At 40.0% G+C, this 16540-nt stretch overlaps 1 protein-coding gene across 3 annotated transcripts in view; it reads left to right on the top strand.

The window, feature by feature from the left end:
- Nucleotides 1-16540, top strand: part of sdk1a (sidekick cell adhesion molecule 1a) — a 316953-nt gene that overhangs the window by 259470 nt on the left and 40943 nt on the right. For all 3 annotated transcript variants that reach the window (XM_017703196.2, XM_017703194.2, XM_017703195.2), the window contains 3 exons: nt 2099-2214; nt 7456-7645; nt 15236-15334. In XM_017703196.2, coding sequence (XP_017558685.1) covers nt 2099-2214; nt 7456-7645; nt 15236-15334 — 405 coding nt within the window. The remainder of the gene's footprint in view (nt 1-2098; nt 2215-7455; nt 7646-15235; nt 15335-16540) is intronic.

Here is a 16540-nt window from a genome sequence, read left to right as displayed (position 1 = left end):
TCACGTTGCCTGAAATAAACAAAACAACATTGTTCCAGTCAGTGCATCTCCAGGAGATGCCTTTTGAAATAAAGCCCCCTTTCCCAGAGCACGCATCTGGAAATTTCCATTCTCTTGTTAATCACATTTCGAAATGTAAACAGGTGGTTCTCCGATTCAATTTCACTCTCTTTATGCGATCATCGCAGTGGTCTCCTTCCCGCTCTCAGCGCAGCGCATCGTTTCTTGGCTAATTCTCACCGCAGCTCTGACTACATGCCTCCGGTGCTGATAAGCTAAGCGCTGATTGCCTTACCTCACGGCCTGGTTTTGCCTCTTATCTTTTATCCTCCTCCCTGCGAGACACCCATAAGTGAGCCCTGTGGCCTCCCAGCGCCTGCAAAGCCGAGCAGAACTGGTGAGAATCAGCCTTTTAATAAAGCCATTTTGGAAGGCCGTGCCAGGCCAACTGTAATCAGAAAATGAGGTGCGTCTGGAGGGGCTGATCTCTAATGGTGGTGCTATGCATTAATGCTGCAGAGGGGCCCAGTGTGAGCTGGGCATCTGCCCGATGAAGCCTGGCTACCAGTATTTGTTTGTCAGTCTTCCAGAGGTGTCTTGAGCTGTGTCTGCTCAAAGCACACACTAATGCTAATGCCGTTTACTTTAGCCTCCTGCTACCCCTCCCACTCCTATGCTGCTGACACTGGGGAGGCATCTAATCCAGCCTAAACAGTTGCTTAACATCTGGAGCTGTGTGTTAAGACCTGACACACTGCAGTCCAAATGAAGGGAAGCAGTATTTTTTTGTTTGTTTCACAGTTAATCTTTAAACTTAATCGTTTAAACTTCAATTCCAAAAAGGTTGGGACAAAATGTGAAATGCTATTTAAAAAGCAGTGATTAGAAAACTCTGCTTAACCTGTATTAATTTGAAAACAGTAAGCTGAATTTTGTGCGTTTTCAATGGGAGATATGCTCCAACATGTGTATGTGCCTTTCGGTGTTAATAATGCCTTTACAGATATGCAAGTTACCCATGCTATGGACATGAAAATACCACCATACCATGACCTTGTTCTTTTCTTCATCAGTCTGGAGAACACAATATCTGTTATTTCAATAAACAATCTGAAAGTTAGACACAACAGACCATAATATAGGTTTCACTGTTTCTTACTGTATTTTTGGATGCAGCAGTAAACTGTGTTTATTGATAACACTTTGTCAAAGTGTTCCTGAGCTCAGTTGGTGATCCCCGTCACAAATTATACTGGTGTTCAAGGCAGTCCAAGCTGAGGGACTGAAGGTCACGAACATTCATTTGTGGTTTTAGGGCCTTTTTCTTCAGACTTTTTTGATGATATTATGCAACACAGAGGGTGAAATATCTAAAATCATTGCAGATGCATTTTTTAGCAAAATGGCGCATCTTGACCCATCCTCTAGGTTCTTCTTCATTCTCCTTTTGTACCCAAGCATGATTACATCTGTTCAAATTGTCTCTGCCCCAACCTTTTTGGAAAGTGTTACAAGCATCAGTTTTGGAATGAATGTTTGTTTATAAAAAAACAAAGTGGGTAAGGTAAAAGATTAAATCTTGTCTTGTCTGTCTCAGTTTTTTGGAATTGAGGTTCGTATTTGCCAACTACCAACACAAAATAACATGTTTCCTTTTGTCTTATTTAGTTATTTATATATTCACAAACTTAAACTTAAACACAAACTTAGCATCTGAATGTGAGAATGAGGTGGATATGATTAGAGCTGGAATAAGTCTGCAGGATTATCACCAGGAGCAAAACAAATTAAGAATCACTTGTATGCTGCTACTGCAGACATTTAGTCTAGCCGTTTTCATTCAGTCTTAATGAAAACAATTCTGTCTGTTATCCATAAGTATATCCACTATTCTGTTTTATACCTACATATGTTGTAAAATCAACAGAACATGTAAGTTGACCAGAGATGCCCAAACTTTTGCATATGACTGTATGTGTAACACATCTGATTTAAAAAAAAGGCTCTGATTCTGACTCTTCTGTGTTGCTTGTAGTCTTTTAGTCTGTGATTTAGGTGAAAATCTGATTGCCGTGTGTTTGGCCTTGTCTTTGAGCAGTGCCCTCAGGAGCTCCAGAGAATTTGACGGCCGAGGCCATGAGCTCCACACGTATCCTGGTGACCTGGGGACCCGTGCCAGAGCCTGAGCAGAACGGCAACATCCTGGGATACAAGGTAGTGCTGCGGTCAAAGCGTTTACAGGGAAGGATACTCGTAGAGCAAAGTAAAACTAGTTGGAAAATACACGCCTTCCATTCCGCTGAATAAATGTTTCTTAACAGAGTAAAGGCTTTGCTTTCATGCATGATCAAGCCCTCATAGGCCCTTGGACCACACTCCATATGATGAAATGTCATGCAAGACTAGATGCTTTTGCTAAGAGGAGCCAGCATTGTGCTTTCTTATTCATGGCAGTTCAGCATGTTCCTGCTGTGTGTAACCCCTGCAGGTTCCTCTTAAAATATATTTTTCTACTGGAGCTGACAGAGGTAACTAATTTTGCTGGCTGTGTTGAAATATGCCCTCATATTTTATTGATTAATTCAAAATGGAATAAAACAAAAACAGCCAGTTCACAGTAGATGAAGCAACTTTCTTAGAATGTAAATTTTAAGTAACGTTTATGTATAGGGAAGCATTATAATGTCCTTGTAATGTTCCTGTTAAGCCTTATCAAGCTGAGAATTATCTGCTCATTACTAAATTATTAAGAACCTTCCTTCGTATATTATATATCATAATCCTTTGCACATCCTTCTTTAATATGAAGACAACCAACTAATGCTTCACCAGACAACAAGAGGACACACAACGATGTGTAATACACAAATAAAAGTGCCATTTAATTATTAGCTGCTGGCTTGATGAGGCTTAATAAGAGCATTACAGGGCCATTATTATGCCCCCTATACTAAAGTTTTCTTTGCTTTGAAGTGTTAGTTTTCAACAAATCATTACTGCAAATACAGACAGGAATTATAGCATTTCATAACTGAAATAACCAATATGGAACTGTATATCAATGTCAATTCTAAGGTTATCCACTTTTTCTGAGACTTTTTCTTTTTCCCCATTAACTATTAATGTCTAATGTACTGTTGTCTCTTTTCTTCGCTCTTGGTAATTATCTGGGTGGTAAATGCATTAATTGAAAGTCTAGGGCTTATGGAAGGGCAAATATTTGTGGAAGGATGAGGAATTGTGAACTAATATGTTCAGAGCAGCTCCTCTGGTCTAAAATCAACAGTAATTAAGACAGGTGGCGGGCTTTATCGGAAACCCACCCAGCTGAAAAAAGAGGACCCAGAGGTACCTCATCCAGCTCTGCCATATTGCTGAGCTGAGAAAAGATTAACCTTGTGTTTTCTAGATATGATATCAAGCCCACTTCAAAGTGTCAGATTCATATGATGAGCGGTCTGCTACATCAGTGGTCCCCAGGCCTGGCCCTGGTGAATTCATGTATCTTCCTTTCAAAACATTCGAATAACAGAAAAATATTTATTTTCTTTTTTTCATTTCAGCCCCTTAAAACAAATATGGATTGTTTAGTGTAGATCATACATTTAAATAATGAATTCTCACCTTTTTTTCATATTCCATTCTTTACATTAAAATAAGAAATACAATGGACAAAAAAATAAAAAGCTTCCTTTTTAAACTCATTTCATCGACATGTGCAAAGGTCACCAACAGGAAGAGATATGAGGATTCAAACAGGGACGAACGTGGGAAGAATAACTCAGGCCTGATAGGAAAAGATGATTGAAAGATGGAATCACTGGAGCCATAACAGGAGATGATGATAATATAACGTACGCCAAAATTTCTGCCAGTCTGGCTTAAAGGGATACACAGAAATGCTCAGTCATGAGTGTCCTCAGGTTTCATTGCTAACTCCTACTTAACTAGTACTTGAACTAGTGTTGTCAGGACATGTAGAGTGGAGACCAAAAGTCTGAAACCAGTAGTGCCTTTAAAAGAGTAAAGTGCCTTTACTTTGCATTCTTTTCTAATTTAACACAACAAATTATATTATCAGCAGAACAAACTGTATGAAAAGCAGAATCTTTGAAATATTTTCATGTCCTGCTTTTGCTTTAATGAAGCTTAGACTTGTGCTGGCATGGACTCTAATCACTAGTGACAAACGCCTCTGATGAGTAGATCAAATCCACCTGTTCATAACCGTCTGAACGTGAGCTTCAATAGAAGGAAAAAGATCTTTTTATACAAAGGCCTCAATATGGTCAGTGACACAAATTTGCTTAAATTTGAATAGTGACCCAGAAACAGTGCTGAATCTTATTTATCCTTTTAGTTGATATAATTTTTTTTTTAATAATTTCCAGGATTAAATGCAAACAATCCGAGATTTTCAGTGTGGTCTCAGACTTTTAGACCCTACTGTATATATACACAATGGGCACATGAAAAAGTATCAGCGTGTGGAATTGGAGCTTTCAGTATGCTACAGTGATTTCTGTCACTATAGAAAAGAAGCACATGTTGTCTTTATTGTGGGATGCACTGCAGTAGTTTCTGAGCTAGCATATTCGCATATTTAAAACAGGAAGAGCTTATTATTGATTTCTTTAAATGTGGTATTAACCACACAGCTAAGTTTAAGTGACTGACAAATTACCAATTTTGTAAAAATCATGAGAAAATATCAGCATTTTCTGCTCTTGAACACTGGGGAGTATCTACAGGAAAATTCAGAGAGGCATCAAACTAAGCATGGGTCCATTGCATGACTGAGCACTGACTTTAGACTTTAGAGTGATGTAAAGTGCTGCCACTGGGCTCTAGAGCAGTTGAGATGTGTTCTCTGGAATGATGAATCAGCTTCTCCATTTGGTAATCCCAAGGATGACTCTGGGTTTGGTGGTTGCCAGGAGAACAACTGCATTTTGTCTGACTGCACTGTGCCAAGTCTAAAGTTTGTTGGAGTTGGAATTATGGTGTGGGGTTGTTTTTCAGGAGTTGGGCTCGGCCTCTTAGTTCCAGTGAAATGAACTCTTAATGCTTCAGCAGACCAAGAGATTTTGGACAATTTCATGCTCCCAACTTTGTGGGAACAGTTTGGGGGCGGCCCCTTCCTGTTCCAGCATGACTGCGCACCAGTGCGCAAAGCAAGGTCCATAAAGATATAGATGACCAAGTTTGGTGTGGAAGAACTTGACTGGCCTGACCTCAACCTTCTCGTCCAACATCACTGTCTGACCTCACAAATGTGCTTCTGGAAGAATGATCAAAAATTCCCATAAACACACTCCTTACCCTTGTGGAAAGTCTTCCCAGATGTGCTGAAGCTGTTATAGCTGCAAAGGGTGGCCCGACATCATATTAAACCCTATGGATTAAGAACGGGATCTCACTCAATTTCATGTGAGTGTGAAGCCAGACAACCAAATATATGGAAATATGTGGAAATGGAAAAATAGTGTATTTAGTTACTAAAGCTTGTGTGAAATTCGATTTCATACGCGTGTGAGGGCAGACGAGCAAATACTTTTGGCAATATAGCATAGCAGTATCTAATAAAATAATACAACCATGCTTTGCTTTTCTACACTTTTTCAAAGAAATTAAAAACAAACAAAAAACTTGGGTTGGGCACTATAATGATAATATGTCAAAATCTTTGTAAAAGCTGTGTAAATGGATTTTAAGAAGAAATTCTTAAGACCAGTTGGTGAATGAGGTCCATTATCTTTATTTATAGAGCATTTTTCATGCTGATGGCAGCTCAGAGTGCTTTACAGACAGGTGATAAAGCTTAACAGTAATGAAAGAAACTATAAGTATTCATTTTAATTCATATAAGATGGTGACACAGGTCAAATTAACAATATAAATGCCAAAAAGAGGTAGAATTTTAATTCCATAGCAAGTTAAAGAGATACGTTTTCAAATGTTTCTCAAAAGCGAGCACTAAGCTGGACTGTCTAATAAAAAGTGGAATTGAGTTCCAGTTTAGAATAATAACCCTCTCCTTTCTGTGTTTTGCAATGCAGAACCTGCAGATTTAAGAACGTGTTATGTATATTTAATATGGCAAAAATATGATATCACTATACTTAAAGACCCTTTCACAATTCATGATATTTATCTTATATTTTGATACAAACTCAATACACTAGTAGTGCCACACTCAAATCTGCTACAGGGATGTTTACAAAATTTTCTCATACTGTGCTACACTGAATTCACTGAAACAGGTCTAGTTATGCTCTCTTTGCAGTGACACATGCAGCAGTCAGTTGTTCTTTAGCTAAGGACGATATCAGAGATATGCTCAGAAAGTATATTAATGATCACAATAACAAAATATGTCAAGATAAATATAAAATATTGTCATGTTGCCTACCTCAGCTTTAACTACACTGATAATTAATTAACAAGGGATCACTCTTCTTTAAGAGTTTACACTTCTGTAACACCGTTAGCTGCATTTTTTTCTGTTGCAAAGCATCAGCAGTGTAATTAACTGTCAATCAGCTTTGGTGTAGCTCCCTCAAAGGTAGTTAAGTTATGTCTGGCGTAGCTTGCTAGCTGTCAAATCGGTACATCTTGATAATTTGGAGCTATACAATCCAAGAGCTTAGCATAAGTGGTGACTGTCTTTTCTCTCAGTGTTTATATACTGTCCACTGGCCTGCCTTAACATCTTATTGGTCAGCACAGAAAAAACACTTATATCATAGACTACTTGTTTTGAGTTAAAATCTTTTCAACTCTGCACACAGCGCAAAAAAGTCCACCAGGGGTGCAAAAATAAGGCGTCTTATGCTCCAAAAACAGCAACATTGAAGTTTCTCTCATTAAAAGCAGTTTAAAACAGTGCACTCTGTTATGCACAGTGAGTGGCACTGAATTATAATACCTAGTATCCATTTATACATGGATAGATACCATTAGTGGTAACAGGTAGTCTGTCTATTGATAATGTATAGCAAAAGCATCATTACACAATACACCTAGAACACACATTAGCCTGTGGAGCAACAGTGGGATGGATTTGATGTTCTTGCCTAGGTACTCAGAAGTTAGCTGAGCTGATAAACTTTCTAGCTTTAGACTTAGTTTTTTTTATTTTGTTGTGTACTAAGAGACTACTAAGGGATTTGTTCACCATTTTAAGAAACTTCCTGCTGCTGATTGTCAGAGCTAAAGTTCTGGCTTAAGATCAAGAGCAAAAAAATCTGTTGGTCCATTCATCATTAATTTTTCACACCATATAAGGAACAGCTGTTTAAATGATGCAGAAAAATAAAAATTTTAAAAATACGTGTTTTGGACAGCAATACTAGACTCTATTTGCCACAGTTATGGACAGGGAAACTTGAAGACCTGGGTTGGGAACTGCTGTGCTAAATATGCTAAAACTGCCATCCCTCTGTGTTTTCTCAGGTGCTTTACAAAGAGAAGGGATCTGGTGCAGAGCCGCAGGTGCAGCTGGTGAAGGGGAACCTGACGCAGTCAGCACTACTGAGGAACCTGCGCAAATACGTGCAGTATGAGATCCAGGTGCTGGCCTTCACACGCATAGGAGATGGCCAGCTCAGCAGCCCCCCTGTGCTGGAGAGGACCAAGGATGACGGTGTGCTATATTCAAATTAATACTGCATTTTAATAGTGCATAACTGAGACACCTCCAATCTTGATGTTTGCAGGCCAGCACAGTTAGATGTTTTTTCTGTTCAAACTGCCTTTGTAGGTGTGGTCAATCAGGGAAATCGTCCAAATATGATGCTGTCTTGCCTTCAAGGACTGAATTTAGAAACCCAAGACGTAGAGGAGTACCTCCTTGTGCCAGATTCTGTTTTTTGGAGGGCGTCCAGTGGTCATTGTGCAGATTAAAAGCAGCTTTGACATGTTTTTGATTATTTGAGCAGGAGCTGAGCATTATGACTCATCAGCTGAGATTTGACCAAGCACTCCCAGGTTTTATGAGATGCCATAAGTTATGGGCATCTTGTCTGACAGTACTAGAAGTGGACAGATTGATGCAGTGGCATCTTTAATAGAGTGGTAGAGAGTAAAAGAAATTACCTCAGAAGAGCCTTGTGTCTTAGTGCTAAGGTCAGCTATATGCCTCCATGTTTTTACACACAGCACGGGCACACATCGCAAGAACAAGTCATTTCTTTCTTCCATGACAAGACGCTTTGCATTTTCAGAATTTATGTGTATTCATTCACTGCTTTTCACTGCTATGTGAGCCTCAGAATAGCTCTCTGAAATGGCCTTTTAGGGCCAAATTTGGTTATGCCGTCATACAAACCAATCTGCTAAATAAAAAATCAATGATGCAACAACTGCTGTCGATTTTAGCAGGGATAGCCTTTGAATGTTTATGTTATGGACTGGAATATGAAGCAAACTCTCAAGTGCAAGCATAAATCTGAGCAGTGAAAGCTTTCAAGGGAGGTCTGCTGTTTTGCCATCTATTAGAAATAATGGTCATTCACCCTGACAGGATTTCACAAACAGATCACTGCCGAAAACTAATACGCAGCGCAGGCAGGCCTACATATGCACTGGGGACTTTTGGAGTGGTGCAGAGGGGCTGTATTTTTTCAGATGTTGCATGGAGAAAATCATTCTCAAGGTTACACTCCTTCACCAAGGAAATAGCATATGTGCTAAGGCATTTGTGGGACTGCTCTTAACCAAATGCAATTAAAGTTTGTTAACAGTTTATCTGATTTATCTCTCATTAAAATGCAACTATACTCATTAAACTAACGCAATTTTAAATCAAGCACTTGTACTTACTAGACTCTGAAATCTGTGTAATAAACCATCTGCTCGCGTTCCTTTATGTATCAATTGAAATGTCCTTCTTTGTTTTGGGAGTGTTAACATGTACATTTATTTACATTTTGCATAATACCATGCAAAAGTCGAAGACTGCCTTTTCATTTATTTAATTTCCAGTCAAAATGGTCATTAAGTTATTAATTTTTCAGATGAATGGAAAGCATGTCTTTGACAGGACATTACACACAAGCTTTGGCAACTAAATACACTATATTTCCATTTCCACATATTTCCATATATTTGGTTGTCTGGCTTCACACGCATATAAAATTGAGTGAGATCCTGTTCTTAATCCATAGGGTTTAATATGATGTCGGGCCACCCTTTGCATAACAGCATCAACTCTTCTGGGAAGGCTTTCCACAAGGGTTAGGAGTGTGTTTATGGGAATTTTTGACGTTTACGGGAATGTTCTTCCAGAAGCGCATTTGTGAGGTCAGACAGTGATGTTGGACGAGAAGTCCTGGCTCACAGTCTCCGCTCTAAGGCTATGTTTAGACAGAAGGTAAAAGTGGCCTAAATCCGGTCTTTTTCCTCATATATGACACAGATGTGTCATTTGTGTGGCTGTGTGAACAGCAAAAACCTCACTGAATCAGATATTTTCAATTCCGATTTGAGACACTTTCTTATGTGGTATTGAAATGCAATCCGTATCTGGTCTGCGGCAATGTGACTCAGTCTGAACAGCCAGATCGGAATTCAAGAGACTTTTACATCAGTCCAGCTCAATATTCGTCATAATTTCACGCTGGTGAGGCTCATAAATATTTAGGCTGATGTTTCTGTACAAAAAAATAGAAGAAACTCGCAACCACTCCATGTTTGAAAAGGTTTCAAACGAAAGGAGCCTGAGGCTGAAGCAAAGAAGTAGCCATGACTGTATAATGCACCCATTTTTACAACGAACTCGTACACACTGTGGGTGAAAGAGTCCAGCTATTTTGCGTATGCGGGTCAGTTTAGGAGCTGATCTGTTCAGACTAATGCTATAGGTCACTACTACACTACAGACTATAGGTCACATTTAAAAAATAATGTGAACAGCCAAACATAAAAATCGGATTTGGTGAGAAAATCAGATTCGGGCCACTTTTACCTGCTGTGTAAACGTAACCTTATTTATCCTGAAGGTGTTCTGTTAGGTTAAGGTCAGGACAAGTCAAGTTCTTCCACACCAAACTCGCTCATCCATGTCTCTATGGACCTTGCTTTGTACACTGGTGTGCAGTCATGTTGGAACAGGAAGAGGCCGTCCCCAAACTGTTCCCACAAAGTTGGGAGTATGAAAGTGTTCATAATCTCTTGGTGCTGAAGCATTAAGAGTTCCTTTCACTGGAACTAAGGGGCCGAACCCAACTCCTGAAAAACAACCCCACACCATAATCCCCCCTCCACCAAACTTTACAATTGGCACAATGCAGTCAGACAATTGCCGTTCTCCTGGCAACTGCCAAACCCCGAGTTATCCTTCGGATTTCCAGATAGAGAAGTGTGATTCGTCACTCCATAGAAATAGTTCGATGCTTTGCATTGCGCTTGGTGATGTAAGGCTTGGATGCAGCTGCTCGGCCTTGGAAACCCATTACATGAAGCTCTCTACACACTGTTCTCGAGCTAATCTGAAGGCCACATGAAGTTTGGAGGTCTGTAGCGATTGACTCTGCAGAAAATTGGCGACCTCTGCACACTATGTTCCTCAGCATCCACTGACCCCGCTCTGTCATTTTACGTGGCCGACCACTTCGTGGCTGAGTTACTGTCGTTCCCAGTCACTTCCACTTTGTTATAATACCACTGACAGTTGACTGTGGAATATTTAGTATCAAGGAAATTTCATGACTGGACTTCACTGAGCTCCTGAGAGCGACCCATTCTTTTACAAATGTTTGTAGAAGCAGTCTGCATGCCTAAGTGTTTGGTTTAATACACCTGTGGCCATGGAAGTGATTGGAACACGTAAATTCAATGATTTGGATGGGTGAGGGAATATTTTTGGCAATATAGTGTATAAAATTAAGTTGTTCAGTTTAGTGTGACTTTGCTTTCAGTTTTACCCAGAAGGATAAGTGGCATAGCAGTTTGTGTGTGTGTCTGTGTGTGTGTGTGTGTGTGTGTGTGTGTGTTCAGAGAAATCTGCATGGGTATTTTTCCACACTCCACAGTTCAGTTATAGTACTTGATCGCATTTTCTGCTGTGCATGATTCGAGTCCTTAACATGTTAAATTATGTTGATGTCTGATGCCAGCAGTTTATTGTTTGGTTTGCGAATTTCTTCTATTTGGTGGTTTCCTTTTGTCAGTAACAACTTCTTGAGATATATTTTCAGACTCAACTCTGTGGAAGGATGGGCAGAAACATTTTTTGGGCAGAAAGGTTTTTTCAGATCTGAAGCAAAAGTAGAGCTTGACTTTCTCCTCTCTCTCAAAGATGAAAGCTCTAAGTGCTTAGTATATCTGATGGTGACACTTTTGGTGGTCTACCAGGTTTTAGGAGTGCCATTTTGTCTATATCTTTTAATAATGTTTTGAACTTTTCCCTTTGACTTTTCCCTTCCTAATACAAGTCTTCTATCTAATCTCCTCAGAAATATCTCCTGAAAAACTAATAACTTGTACTTCTGTGGCTGATTTAACTGGAAATTGACTAAATCAAAGGTGATGTCTGACTTTAGCACAGTGTTGTATATTGATACTCTCGTAAAAAGTGTTTTTGGGTATAAGAAATGTACTATATGATGGAAAGTCAGAATTAAACCGATAAAGCCAATTGAAACTCAAATACCACTCACATACACCACATTAGAGTACAGCAGACAGTGGTCACTCCTTGGCACCACCCCTGCAATTAAAGCCAAAGGCTAGGGTCTTTTCTAGTGCCTGACCTAAAAGAGCCCCAGAGAGTAGTATTCTTTGGCACACAAGAGCCTTTTAGACAAGCCAGGGCTGTGAGATATATACGCAGGACTAGCTTTTAATCCGGCTGGCCACCGAGTCACGTTAATGGAGTCGGTATGCTGGCGGCCATGTGGAACCGTGCAGCTCTCTGAATAAGAGATAACAGGTCTCTTTTAAGCGGCATGGCAAACGGAGCCCCCTCCGGATGGCAGTGTCTCTTTTATGATGGAGACGGCAGGGCCTGAGAAACGAGGCTCTGCCGTCCGTGCTTGCTCGACCTTAGCACCAATTATCTCTGTGTTTGCCTTTTAAATTCCTCTCCAGAACAGGGCTCATTAAGACCCCCATACCATGCTCAACGAAGTTGCAAGCACATGCTGGCCTGCAATTGGAGGAATTGAAAATGTTGCATGCCTGGCCTTTATCACTGTGAGCACAAGCATTGAATGCTGCGGGTGAAGCTGAACGACTTCTCTGGATCTGGCCTGCTATCTTAAACATCCTGTTATTGAGTTTTTTAAGCTGTCTCAGCAAAACTTGACAGCATACTGGACAGTCATCTGTTCTCAGTCTGTTGATCAGATTAAAAGAAGGTCATTAACGGGTTCACCGCATCTAATGACAGGGCCAAAAAGTGATTTTATTAGTGCCGTCCTTAATGAAATAATTACATAGCCGATTTTCTAATTACACATTAATTAAAGAGAAATTTACTTTCCGTGATTTTGTGCACAATAAGCAACAAAAGCCTTACTCATCTAAGTGTAATCTCTCGAACCCCCGGCAGTGCATTGCGAAGCTGATAGCAGAATGATGAATGCATGTAATACATGGTGGCGAGAGAAAGCAGCGTCTAGGGAAAAGCTCCACTTTGCCATTTCAAGTTCTCATCTTAGCATGTGTGGACGCATGTCCCTGTAGCCCCTCATAACATAACTGCATAAAAGCAATACAAATCAAATCCATGTCATATGTGATAGATTTATAAGTGCGATAACAGCCAGGAAATAAAGTACAAAGTCTGCCTAACCAACCATTGCAGCTTGGTGAGAAAATAAGCAAATATCCCAGAAGCAGCCCCAGCTTTGAGTGCATTTGATATACTGGTGGGTTTTGCAATGGAGAATGGGACCAAGATCCCAGTGGCCGTAGCAGTAGTCCGTGTTTGCCATAAGTACCTGTGTGTGTGTGTGAGTGTAGGTGTTCCACAGTATTATTGGATTCTCTTCATGTTAGCCTGTTGGTGTCCTGCTTGTGAATGTATAGGCCTGTCAGGAAGCTCTCAAGAACCAGAAAAGTGTGTGTGTGTGTGTGTGTGTGTGTGTGTGTGTGTGTGTGTGTGTGTGTGTGTGTGTGTCACCTCTTAGAGGAGAGACAGAGCAACAGTGGAAGAAAACATTCTGCTTAATCAACAGCCTTCTAACAGTCCCTTTTTAGCTGTACTGGCAGCCTATGTCCTTTAAAAGGTCCATATCATGGAAAACCACAAATTTCCCCATGTTTTTAAATAAATGAGAATGTGACCATTGTCTCAAAACATGCCACTCACCACATAGTCCATATATTCTATATATGGAGACTAAGTTGCAAGAACAACCGGTTTTAAATGTATAATTTTTGATTGCACATGCAGTGAAGACGTATTCAAGGAGAACTCGATCAAAGCTTGATTAAAGGGTGATGCAACCATCTAAGCAGTGGCCCTGTCATCAGGAGATCACGAGTTCGATCCCTGGTGATGCTACAGCCATCCTTGGCCAGGAGTCCAAGAAAGCACAATTGGCCTCTCTCTTTGGGTGGGTAGGACAGACCCCCCTTCTCCCTTATCACTCAGCGTGATGCTAGTCAGTGCAGACAACTGTTAGCTGACATAACAGATCTGGCGGTCAGCGCTTTTCTTCGAGTGTGTTCAGCTGTCCAATGACGCTGCGTGAGCAGCAGTTCGAAAAGATATTGTGTGATTGGGGGAGTCCTAACTAGCGGGTGGAATTGGAGGAAACTCAATTGAGGGGGAAATTGGGTAAATAAAGTGGATTATGTAGTATTATCATCATATCTTCATCAGCATAATTTTGCATTCAATAACTAAACATTGAGCCAGACCTTCTTTTCAAGTCTGGTTGTGACGTTAATATGTAAAGACGTATGACGTGGTCAGAAAAAATGCCGCAAAGGTGTTGTAATGGCCTATAATTTGAGTAGCCAATGTTTTGTATATACTAGTATAGCTATACTAATTGTAGTGGTAGACATTTTCATGAGATTTCATTTTAATGCATTGGAGTGTTAGCTTGCTAGTAGCATGGATGTAGGTTTATTCACATTTTGACTACTTTAAAGCTTTGCAATTCAGATGCAGATGACAAATACAGTGACATTTAGGGGAAAATGTACACAGGAAAAAACAAGTTTGCATCATTTTCCCTTAGACAAGCCATCTTAGACCCTAATATAGACATGATGCCAACTGTAGTGGCACGACTTTAGGGGTTGATTAAGCTCAGAGCAGTTCACCCATTCTTATTAACATTATAAGAAGTGCTTTAGCCTGGACTCCTTTTTTTTACAGTACAGGGCAGCCAATTTACATCTTAAAGGCAAAGTTACAGAAGCAGTCTGTTTAAAAAAGAGAGTGAAAATGTTATAAAGCTGTTTTTGGTACATAAAACCACAAAAATATCGTAAGTGTACCTTGGGGGAAAATTAAATACAGGAAAAGTGTAGTATATGGCCACTTTAAGCTTCGGCACACTAGCTGTTAGCTCCTCCAGCACCTGCAAAAACCTGCATGCAATTGTTCAGGTTCAGTATTCTACTAGAGTGGTCCAAACATTAGCCTCGGAATATCAAGCAGGGTTAGGAAATGATGCCACATCCATCTCTTTGTCGGTTTAGTTTTTTACCCTTTCTTTTGGGCTTTCGTAGCGTTAGAGAAACCACCCCTCCACTGATCTCCCAGAATCCTTGCAGTTTGTCTGACTTCTTTAGGCAAGCATATTTCAGCTCTATCTGCATACAAACACACACACTGATAAAAAAAGCTTTCAAAGAGACAAAGAGCAGAAGACTCATTTATCTTCTCACAGAAGTTGGAGGTGGATTTATTGGAGCGCAGTTATTTAAAAGCTGTCACAGCAGGCTCTTCTCTTTTGTGTCTTTTTGTCATGTCGAGACCCTTTTAATTTGTGTTTTTTGTGTGTTGTTTGTTTAGTTCACCTTTTCTAAGCAGGATTAACGGGTGCTATCTGAATGTTGGAGTTTACTGATGGGTTTTTTGCCCATTATAGTTTCAAGTGAAGTCTCAGATGACTGTCCTGGGCATTATTGTCTCGACTTTGGTTTCTTAAGTCCTTCTGCCCTGTTCTGGCCAGTGATCAAAGGCTACTGAATGTCTTATCCTAATTAGTATGATTGTTACAGTCATATGGTCCTGACATCTAACTGCTTCGCCTCTACACTTTGCCTTCAGTTCCAGGACCGCCCATGAGGCTTGTGTTCCCAGAGGTGCGTCTGATGGAGGTCAGAGTGGTCTGGCAGCCCCCAGTGGATCCGAACGGCATCATCATGGGTAAGGGAGTACTAATTCCAGGTGTTTAAGGAATCGTTTATATTTTCCACTTATTCCAAATGTGGTTGGTCAGCAAAGACGTTTGCTGTCCAAAATGACCATCTTTAATTTTACACTGTTGCTATGAGGGTAATGTGGGCAAGTATTGGAAACGTATACCCTGGCAATTAGCGTTATGCCAATTGCATATCTGATCATCAAATAATTGCCTCAAACAGCTTTAAGTCAAATCTTTGAAATCTTCACCCCAAAATTCCTGTCTATTTTCCTGACTATGGTTACTCTCCTAACTACTAATTAATAAATGGCAAGTGCTATGATTGATGAAAATGTCACCATTGCACATCTTCTGTGGACATGCCGTCTCACATTCTACAGCAGTGCCGCAGTGTCTACAATGTCTGCAGTTGGATTTTTTGGTTTAAAGGGAAAAAAAGATGATCTTGAAGGTGAAAGGAGTTTGTACAAGTAGTTTGGGTGGATACTTGAGGGCGGGCTGTTTGAAATGTTTTTCTTCTAGAATAAAGCCAGATAGCTAACAATTCTGCTGACAGTAATGGCAGAAAACAAAGAATACAAAATTGTATACACTACCAAACTGATGAGGCTGAGGGACAGAATATTCCTTGACAGTAATGTAATTAATGCTAGTTTTAGGGCGGAATGCCCCTTTAACCCCTTAATGTCCCACGCTTATTACCTACTAAGGCTTATTATTCAGTAATTACGTAGACAATGATGCAAACTGGCTTCTTAAGTTACAGATGAGTGCAGTAAAACTTTAAACCAGCTGGTGGGTCCAGACCATTTAAGGGGTTAAATATGTGAGCTGGTGTCACATCTCAAATAGACTTACATGTCGATTATGATACTGACAAGCTATTATTGATAAGCATTAACGTACAGACAAAATTGGTAAAAATGTACCGACAAAATTCATACAAAAAGGTGCTTTTTAGCTATATACTTTGAATTACTTCGCCATTTTATTTGGAACCTTTAGAAATGAACACAAATGATGTAATCCTGCTCTGACATTTGAGTTTTCTTCACAGCGACTCTGCATCAGATCTGAAAAACATGTGTCAGAGAACCTCCTGTCTGCATCTCAGAATAACTTGATGTTCCACCATACATCTTTTCTCTGTGTTCCACAGTTATAAACCTGAGCTCTTTATACTTCACCTCGCATGAACAGTCAGGCAT

This window comes from Pygocentrus nattereri, chromosome 27, assembly GCF_015220715.1.
Source record: "Pygocentrus nattereri isolate fPygNat1 chromosome 27, fPygNat1.pri, whole genome shotgun sequence".
Lineage (NCBI taxonomy): Eukaryota > Metazoa > Chordata > Actinopteri > Characiformes > Serrasalmidae > Pygocentrus > Pygocentrus nattereri.
Note: the sequence above shows the minus strand (reverse complement) of the source record. Positions and strands in the feature narration are given on the sequence as shown.